The sequence below is a fragment of the Pongo pygmaeus genome, chromosome 10, assembly GCF_028885625.2.
Source record: "Pongo pygmaeus isolate AG05252 chromosome 10, NHGRI_mPonPyg2-v2.0_pri, whole genome shotgun sequence".
NCBI classification, from domain to species: Eukaryota; Metazoa; Chordata; class Mammalia; order Primates; family Hominidae; genus Pongo; species Pongo pygmaeus.
Genome location: NC_072383.2, coordinates 119209412 through 119219304, shown reverse-complemented (window position 1 = coordinate 119219304; position 9893 = coordinate 119209412). Strand labels below are relative to the sequence as shown.

Sequence of the window (9893 nt, the reverse complement as noted above, 5' to 3'; positions counted from 1 at the left end):
GTGAGCCGTGTTCGCGCCATTGCACTCCAGCCTGAGCAACAGAGTAAGACCCTGTATCAAAAACAAAAAGTCTTCTGGTGCAAGGCCTCACTGTAAGGTCCCTGGGTTCAATGCTCCGCGTTCTGGGATGTGAATGTGGAAAAGTAAGTGCCAAGGTGGGTGTCTACCTGAGCTCCGTCAGGACTCGGTACTTAGGATGCGAGCATGGCTCTGGGTTCCATTCCTGACCCCTCTGTGGCCTCAGTCTCCTCCCGGGAGAGGATGAAAAGCACAAGTCGGATGCACTCTATAGTGATCGCTGTGATAGTCATGAGTCTTACTCCCTCGACTCCGACAAACTCAAGGCCAAGCTATGGAGTCCATCTCATGCTGACATCGTCAGTTCTGAGCAACTGTAAAATGGGGACAGGGTGGCCCGGGGGCCTACTGACCTGAGGCTGGGGGCCGCGACAGCCCAGCCGCTGGGGGCTCCTTGCGGCCGCTGCGGGGTCAGCCTGCGGTCTCCGCCTGACTCCAGCTCTCCTGCGCCCCGCAGGCCCTGGGCGCTACCCACGTCAGTGAGTGCTCACAAGTCTGTGAGGTAGGCGGCGCCACAGAGAGAAACTGAGGCGCGGGAGCCCAAGTCACCTGTCCAGTGCCTCAGCCGAGCGCGAACCGCGCTCGGGGGTGACATCCACACGGCCCGGCCCCAGGCTCTCCCTGTCAGCGTCCGAACGCCCTTCGCACCTCCAGGGGGCGCCGGTCTGCGCGCACGCGCAATGGTCGCAGCCGCGTTCCCTTTAAGAGGACTCCTTTTGCCTCCGCCGACCCCTTCGCTTCCGCTCCGCGTTCCCACAATGCAGTGCGGCTGAGCGCCTCGGAGCCCGCGGGGACGCTGCGGGGGGACCCGTGCTGAGGCGGCGGCGGCGGCGACGTGGGCTGCGGCGGGCCCGCGGCGTCGGGCGGTGCGGATGTCGGGCTGGGCGGACGAGCGCGGCGGCGAGGGCGACGGGCGCATCTACGTGGGGAACCTTCCGACCGACGTGCGCGAGAAGGACTTGGAGGACCTGTTCTACAAGTACGGCCGCATCCGCGAGATCGAGCTCAAGAACCGGCACGGCCTCGTGCCCTTCGCCTTCGTGCGCTTCGAGGACCCCCGGTGAGGCCCCCGCGCCCCTGCCCTCTCCCCCTCGGTGCCTGAGGCCCCCGCCTTCCCTGCTGTCCCCTCCCCCAGGACTCCCCTCCCCCCGGCCTCCCCTCCCCCCGCCTCCGCGCAGACCCCTCACGGCGCCCCCTCACGGGTGGAGGATGAGGCAGCCTCTCCTCGCAGGCCCGGGCCGTCTTTCGCGCCGTCGTCACTTCCTTTATTTTTATTATTCCAATATTTTACTTAGAAACCCAAAAGCTGAGCCTTTGGAGGACCCAAGCCCGCCTGCACCGGCCTCGGGGGGTCCAAATGAGTGAGCCCTGTCCGCCTCCTGCCTGCGGCAGCACAGTGGGGGAAAGCGGCCCCGGGGCAGCGCGGGGGTCGCCGTTCGCCCTTCCCGCCCGCCTCTCCCCCGGCCGGTGCTCGCCGTGGCTGGAGAGCAAGCTGCAGGGTCGCGGATGCCGCTGGAGGTCGTGGAGGGGTCTCTGGTGGAACAGCTCGCCGTTCGCGCGCCCCGCCCCGCAGGCCAGGGCCCGGGCTTTGTAAAGGGATCACGGATTCGGGAAAACTTCTAAAACAGCCGGAGTGGGGCTCTGATTTCACTTCCCTCCTTTAATGAGGGAGGCTTGGCAAGATGCTAAAGGTTCCAGGGCTTTGGAAACTCTAGATTCCTAACCCGGCTCTAAGGAGTGCTTGTGATTTTGCAAACAGCATCGGCCCTCAGGCCGGAAAAAGCCCAGGAACTTTCAAAACTGTGGTTGGTGGTGGTTAGCAGCTGCGGCGCTGACCTGGTCACTCCACTCCGGCCAAATAAGAGCCCGCACCCTGTTTTCCTAGCATCATTTGCTCCCGGGGAACGCGGAATGTTCGTAGGGTGTCCGTCCTACCTGGGGTGGACGTACTGATAGGGCAAGGAGAGCATCTGAGGAAGGGCAGGCAGGAAGCACCGCGAGGCTTTGATGGCTGAAGAGTGGACTCTGACAGCTCATCCCTAGTATCTCCTCATTTGCCTCAAAACCGGAACTGGGCATTTTTACCCCTAAGCCGGAGAAGGCTATGCCTCGCTTATTTAGTAACCGTGCCATTGTGGTTTTTCAACAGTTGCTATCGGTCAGGTGCCATGGTGTGTATTTAGCTTTTTTGTTTCCTTCTTATTTTTTTAGATTGATAAAATAGGGGGTTTCACCATGTTGCCCAGGCTGGTCTCGAACTCCTGAGCTCAGGTGATTCTCCCGTCTCAGCGGATCAAATTGTTAGGATTACAGGCGTGAGCAACCCGCCCAGCCTGTATTGAGTATTTTTAACAATTTATGAGGTGTAGGTACTTTTTTTTTTTTTGAGACGGGTCTTCTCTCTTGTTGCCCAGGCTGGAGTGCACAGTTGCTATCGGTCAGGTGCCATGGTGTGTATTTAGCTTTTTTCTTTCCTTCTTATTTTTTTAGGTTGATAAAATAGGGGGTTTCACCATGTTGCCCAGGCTGGTCTCGAACTCCTGAGCTCAGGTGATTCTCCCGTCTCAGCGGATCAAATTGTTAGGATTACAGGCGTGAGCAACCCGCCCAGCCTGTATTGAGTATTTTTAACAATTTATGAGGTGTAGGTACTATTTTTTTTTTTTTTTTTTTTGAGACGGGTCTTCTCTCTTGTTGCCCAGGCTGCAGTGCAGTGGCGCAATCTCGGCCCACCGCAACCTCCGCCTCCTGGGTTCAAGCGATTCTCGTGCCTCAGCCTCCTGAGTAGCTGGGATTATAGGCATGCGCCACCATGCCTGGCTAATTTTTTTGTATTTTTAGTAGAGACGGAGTTTCTGCTTGTTGGTCAGGCTGGTCTCGAACTCCCGACCTGAGGTCATCCGCCCGCCTCAGCCTCCCAAAGTGCTGGGATTACAGGCGTGAGCCATCTCACCCGGCCTGTATGGTTAGCCAGATTTTACAGATCAGGATATTGATAATTTAGAGTTACTGATAAAAGAGAAAGCTAGTGGCAATCCCAGCACTTTAGGAGGCGAGGTGGGCGGATCACAAGGTCAAGAGATCGAGACCATCCTGGCCAACATGGTGAAACCCCGTCTCTACTAAAAATACAAAAATGAGCTGGGCGTGGTGGCGCGCGCCTGTAGTCCCAGTTACTCAGGAGGCTGAGGCAGGAGAATCGCTTGAACCCGGGAGGCGGAGGTTGCAGTGAGCCGAGATGGCACCACTACATTCCAGCCTGGTGACAGAGCAAGACTCCATCTCAAAAAAAAAAAAAAAAGAAAAAAAGCTCGTAAGGGATCGAGGGATTTGTTTTTTTTTTATTTTTCTTTATTTTTTTGAGACGGAGTTTTGCTCTTGTTGCCCAGGCTGGAGTGCGATGTCACTGTCTCCGCTCACTGCAACCTCGGCCTCCCAGGTTCGATCGATTCTTCTGCCTCAGCTTCCCAATAGCTGGGATTACAGGCGCCCGCCATCATGCCTGGCTGATTTTTCTATGTTCAGCAGAGACGGGGTTTCTCCATGTTGGCCAGGTTTGTCTTGAACTAACCTCAAGTGATCACCCACCTCAGCCTCCCAAAATGCTGAGATTACAGGCCTGAGCCACCACGCCAGGCCGGCATCAATGGATTTGAACTCCCTCTTCTGTTTTTTGAATGCAAACTTACTATATGATACACTACATTGTCATCTTCCCTCATTCCTTTCATAATAGAAAAACTATCTTTTGGTGTCACTAGATGTGAAGATTCAAGCAAAGCATTTCATGTAGTATTTTATTTAACCATTATAATAACCCTGTGAGATAGGCATACTATTCACATTGGAGATGTAAAAACTTGATTAAACACTTACCCAGAGATGACTACTAGTAATTTGCAGAATAATGATTTGAATGCAGGCTAATTTTATTTATTTATTGTATTTATTGAGATGGAGTCTTGCTCTGTCGTGCAGGCTGGAGTGTAGTGGCATAGTCTCAGCTCACTGCAACCTTCGCCTCCTGGGTTCAAGAGATTCCCGTGCCTCAGCCTCCTGAGTAGCTGCGATTACAGCTGCGCACTGCCATGCCCAGCTAATTTTTATCTTTTTAGTAGAGACGAGGGGTTTCACCATGTTGCCCAGACTGGTCTCAAGCTGCTAACCTCAAGTGATCCATCTGCCTCCGCCTCCCAAAGTGCTGGGATTACAGGCATGTACCACAGCGCCTGGCCTGAATGCTGGCCAGTTTTTATTCAGTCTGTTTTGACCTCCTAGCAGTTCTGCCTCTCCCAGTCTGCATTTTACGTAGTCAAGGTTGCACTGGATATGGTCCTTGTTGCTTTTAGTTGTAAAATCTTACAAATGATTATGTGCCTGTGACACTGAACAATGCCTTCATTAGCACATTCAGCTCCTGTTGTCCACCCATGCTCCAAGGTCACACTTTCTACCATCCAATACTGGAGAATCAACGTGGCATTCCTGACTCTCCTAGAGTCCTAGGAAAGACTTAAAGTAATTTTATTGAATATTTATCTCTTTTGGCAAAATTGTATCCAAAGAATGTTTTTCGACAAAAATAGTTCTCCAAACTATGCTGAAAAGGTACTTAGAGTTCCAAGGCCAGGCAGAGTGGCTTATGCCTGTAATCCTAGCACTTTGGGAGACTGAGGGGAAGGATCGCCTGAGCCCAGGAGTTCAAGACCAGGCTGGCCAACATAGGGAGACCTGTGTTCAAGACCAGCTAAATCCAAAAATTAGCTGGGTGCAGTGGTACATGCCTGTGGCCCTAGCTATTCAGGAGGCTGAGGTGGGAGGATTGCTTGAGCCCAAGAGTTAGAAGCTGCTGTGAGTTATGCTCCAGCCACTGCACTCAGCCTTGGTGACAGAGCAAGACCCCGTTTCAAAAAAAAAAAAAAGTTCGACATTCATCCCAAAACACTCATTTGTATTTTTCTTTTGTCCTTTGAGTCTTATTTATTTTTTTAAAAGACCGGGTCTCACTATATTACCCAGGCTAGCCTTGACCTGGGCTCAAACATCACGCCCAGCTACTTTATTTACCCTCAAATACTCTCCTATCCAACTGGCTACTTTTTTTTTTTTTTCTTTTTTTTGAGACAGGGTCTCTGTCACCCAGGCTGGAGTACAGTAGTGTGATCTCGACTCTGCACTCCCATCTCAGCCTCTCGAGTAGTTGGGACTACAGGCGTGCAACACCATGCCTGGCTAACCACCTACTTTTTATTTCCATAGACTTTATGGCACTAGGTAGGCCTTGTAGAAAATATTAAGGGGTTAGCATGTGGTGTGCTTTTTGAGAAAATGCTCACCAAGGTTAGAAAAACACTGGTGGTTTATTGGCAAAATCAATAATCTGTCAGCAGTTGATTCTTTTTTTTTTATCTGAATTAGCCCTCTTATAAGTAATCTGTTTGCTCATTCATTATAATTTCATACCTCTAAAACTGTGTATGACAGCTGTAAAGGTTAATTCCAGTATCATGAAACGTCTCCAAACCAAAGCAGTAGTGCTTCAGGATCCTGATTTGTGTGTTTTTTTCTTCACTCTAGGTTTCTCTTTTATGCTTATTACTCATGCCCCTCACTTGGAAAGTCACTTGGCCTCCTGAACAGCACTAACTCCAAATGTTTTTTTGTTTTTTTTTTTTAGAGATGCAGAGGATGCTATTTATGGAAGAAATGGTTATGATTATGGCCAGTGTCGGCTTCGTGTGGAGTTCCCCAGGACTTATGGAGGTCGGGGTGGGTGGCCCCGTGGTGGGAGGAATGGGCCTCCTACAAGAAGATCTGATTTCCGAGTTCTTGTTTCAGGTATGTTCCTTTCAAACAGAATGAGATGATACATGTAAAATACTTAACACAGAGTCTGTCTTCCAAGAAATGATAGTTGTTATTCTTCAGTGCATGGGACACGGGGGCTTTCTTTTCAATAGCCTGTGTGAAGCCTTGCCCTGGATTGCCAATGAGGCAAGTATCCTGCAAATGAAATTGTGTTGGGAGTGCAGCCTTGGAAGAACATAACCATATTTCTTGTAAAGGAGTTTTCTAGTGGTGAGAAGGAAAGATGATGGGAAAACTCCTTGAGCTACAATTCTAAAGATGCTTCTTTTGGAATATACTTGGCATCAGACATGGTAGAAAGGCATTCAAGGAGCCAGATTTGAACAACTTACCCAGACTTGGATCCTGAAGAAGATCAGATTTTGTGGTGGTTTTAGAATTAAAATATTTTTTAAAACCCCGTAACTTAAGAGTCTTAGAGATTTTATTGGAAAGTATAGACTATTTCTGTCTAGTGTTTATAAGCGATGAAATGCTAAACTGGGAGGTTTATCTATCTTCAAAATATTAACACACTGGAAAGACGTGGGGACTTCTGCATATTGCATGGGAGTTTTAGGGCCCTGGTGGAATGAAATAAATCGAGGAGCCTGGCACCTTTTTAAGATGTGAATGTCACACAATCACAGCATACTCCCATGTGCTTAAGAGTGATACTCTCAGTATCTGCCTATCTTGTGTCCCTTTGTAATTTTTTAACCCCAGAACTCTATTCCCTCCTTCAGGATGTCATACATTATCTTTTTTTCTCTCCATGCTGCTCTGAAATCCTGCTTAGAAAACTATTAGGAAATGGCTGCAGTCCTGAGCTGTGAGCGGTAAACACAGCCTTTGAGAGCAGGAGCACATTTCCCTTTCATGACATCAGGTAGGGTTGTATGACTCCCGACTAGTTTTAGCATCTGAGTCTTACCTTCCCCCCCACTGTATTGAAGAATGTTGGTGATCTTTTAAGAGGTACTCTGTATAGCTTGTCATTCACACCTACAAGAAAACAAACTTTAGATTTTTTGTTGTTGTGTTGTTATCTTCAGCTACTCTTTGGTTATTTCATTGTCTGGTTTCAAAATTCCCATGTCCTGTGAAACCCTGTCAAGCAATAAACAATTGGTACTGTTAAATTTCATAATGGAAAAAAATTGGAACTCAAAGTATTAGGAGTTTGGCATTGATTTTAAAGGACAAAGAAAGAAGCTATGAATTCTCAAAGATACTAAACCTGTAATGGGATGGACTTCTTGCTCTGTTGAAAAGGCCTGGTCTCTGGAAGATGAACTTAAAACCAGCTTCTCAAGGTGGTTTATTTACCACACATACTTCAGTGCTCTTTTCTGATTTCATGTCCCTTATCAAGGTTTATGATTTGGGGACCCTCAGGATTTAAGTGATCATGGAGAAGGGACCATAGGTATTGCTGGCTCTTAGCAGGGCAGTTAACATAGCTGAAGGATGTGGGCTTTCTTATGTTCTCCATGCCTAGGACTTCCTCCGTCAGGCAGCTGGCAGGACCTGAAGGATCACATGCGAGAAGCTGGGGATGTCTGTTATGCTGATGTGCAGAAGGATGGAGTGGGGATGGTTGAGTATCTCAGAAAAGAAGACATGGAATATGCCCTGCGTAAACTGGATGACACCAAATTCCGCTCTCATGAGGTGGGTCCTTGCCTTCTGGTGAGGAGCTTGTACTCAAATCATTCCATTTGAACCTGACCTAGCAGAGGTAGCAAGAGGCCATGCCATTTGGTAACCTCACAGTACCATAAAAGATCTATCTTAGGTGGACAAAGCCATGGAATTTGCTATGCCTAAGTCCTTCAGGGTCATAGCTGAAAGAAGTATGCATTCATGGTATGTTTGTTTTTTAATATGCTTTATTCTGCATATTAGTATCACATGACACAGTTTGGTCATGGTATTTGTAACCTGGAGAGAATACTAGTGCAGTCGGTCTTGATACCACCCCATTCACAACCAGGTTAAATGGCAGTATCCCTCTCTGAACTCAGCTACCCTTCCTGTGGGTCTAGGCTGAGCTCTACAGGCCAGCCTCTTCATCTCAGCCCTTCTAGGTCCTGCTGTCAGGGCTGAGCTGTCACTTCATTTTTTCCCAGAGTAGTGCAGCATCCTCTCTGAAACCTGAGCTATCATGACATTTTCTTTTTTAATTTTATAATTTTTATATTTCTCTAATTTTTGATTTTAGAGACAGAGTCTCATTACCCAGGCTGACCTTGATCTCCTGGGCCCAAGCAGTCCTCCCACCTCAGCCTCTCCAGTAGTTGGGACTGCAGGCATGCACCACTGTGCCAGGCTAAACCGTAACATTTTCTTGTGGTTGATTACCTCACCCTTGAGACTCAGTAGTTCTTGATGTCTTTCCTTGTAGGAAAGCAGCTGCTGTTTTGGATCTCAGTTTGATTGAAGTGGTGACTATCCCTTTGGTACCATTGAGACCAGAAACCAGACCACCAATTGGACATTGTTTTTTTCTGGTTATCCTGTCCTGCCTTACTATGAGATTTACGGATGTTTGGGGACACAGGTCTCTGGGCTCATTTCTTTTTCTGAGGATTCATATAATTCCCTAGTTTTTGGCTTAGAGGTTGGTCCTTCCCTGGTTTAATGATGCTTTTGTTCAGACTGTCCTCTAGGACTTGAATTTGGAGCAGAAACAGAACAGCACCTGATCCTCAGTTATACTGCAAAGCAGGGCCTCAGAAAGGGTAACTCCAATTACTGACTTTCACCTAAGGTGAAAAAGCATCCAGCTTCTTTCCCCTTGGCATCTTTGGATCTTCTGAGAATGGTGGCTGAAGGCAGAGGGCCTGGGGACAAGCCAGCCTGGACATGACTCCTCTGCTGCTTATTAATTCCTTACCTGAACTACTCTTGGAACCTCGATTCCTTCATGGGCAAAATGGTCACATAATAGCACCATCACAAGACTTGCCAGGAATCTAGAGCAAGAGGATAACATCTAAAGCATCTAGCTTAGGTCCTTACACCTGGAAGGTATTAAATACAGGCTAGCTCCTTCCATAGATGCCCATCCAAAGATGCATAAATGAGGTGGCAGGGGATTAAACTATATGACCTCTGAGATCCTTTCCAGTTCTTAGTTTTGAGGGGGGTCAATGGCAGTAATTCAGATATATTGTTTTATCATAGTTAATTGAGTATCAACATGTCAAATTGGCATTTATTGTGTTACCTTGGGCAAATGATATAACTTAAGTCTTCATTTTCTTTATTCTTGAAATGGGATAGTAAGAGTACCTACCTCATAATGTTATGAAGGTTTAATGAGATAGCCTCATGCCAGGCAGAGTACACAGTAAGTGCTCAATACTTAACTATTACTGTTAGATGTTGGTTTGCTTATTCTTCTGGCTCTGATTTTTTTCCCCTTTACTCTTTTTGTTTTTGTTTGCATTTCAGGGTGAAACTTCCTACATCCGAGTTTATCCTGAGAGAAGCACCAGCTATGGCTACTCACGGTCTCGGTCTGGGTCAAGGGGCCGTGACTCTCCATACCAAAGCAGGGGTTCCCCACACTACTTCTCTCCTTTCAGGCCCTACTGAGACAGGTGATGGGAATTTTTCCTTTATTTTTTAGGTTAACTGAGCTGCTTTGTGCTCAGAATCTACATTCCAGATTGAGGATTTAGTGTCTTAGGAAATTTTTTTAATTTTTTTTTTTTTAAAAGAAGAAAAAAAAACTACATAATTTCTACCAGGGCCATATTAGCAGTGAAACATTTTAAACTGCAGAAATTGTGGTTTTGGTTCAGAAACAAGTTGTATATTTTTCACCCCTGATTATGGGAAAAAAATCAGTTCTGTCTTTGTGGGTTGCTCTACTATGGAGATCAACAGTTACTGTGACTGAGTCGGCCCATTCTGTTTAGAAATATATTTTAAACGTTTAGTAATTGACATGTGTGGTT

The 9893-nt window shown here is 47.6% G+C and overlaps 1 protein-coding gene across 2 annotated transcripts; it reads left to right on the top strand.

The window, feature by feature from the left end:
* Nucleotides 1-887: 887 nt before the first annotated feature.
* On the top strand, nucleotides 888-9882 carry SRSF9 (serine and arginine rich splicing factor 9). 2 transcript variants are annotated; one of them, XM_054444624.2, is made up of 4 exons: nucleotides 888-1138; nucleotides 5756-5916; nucleotides 7427-7599; nucleotides 9385-9882. In XM_054444624.2, the coding sequence occupies exons 1-4, from the start codon at nucleotides 951-953 to the stop codon at nucleotides 9526-9528; spliced, it is 666 nt and encodes a 221-aa protein (XP_054300599.1). In that variant the 5' UTR covers nucleotides 888-950; the 3' UTR covers nucleotides 9529-9882. The 2 variants fall into 2 exon arrangements, with proteins under 2 accessions (XP_054300599.1, XP_063502853.1); XM_063646783.1 differs by having other exon boundaries at nucleotides 951-1138; nucleotides 7442-7599.
* The last annotated feature ends 11 nt before the right edge of the window (nucleotides 9883-9893 follow it).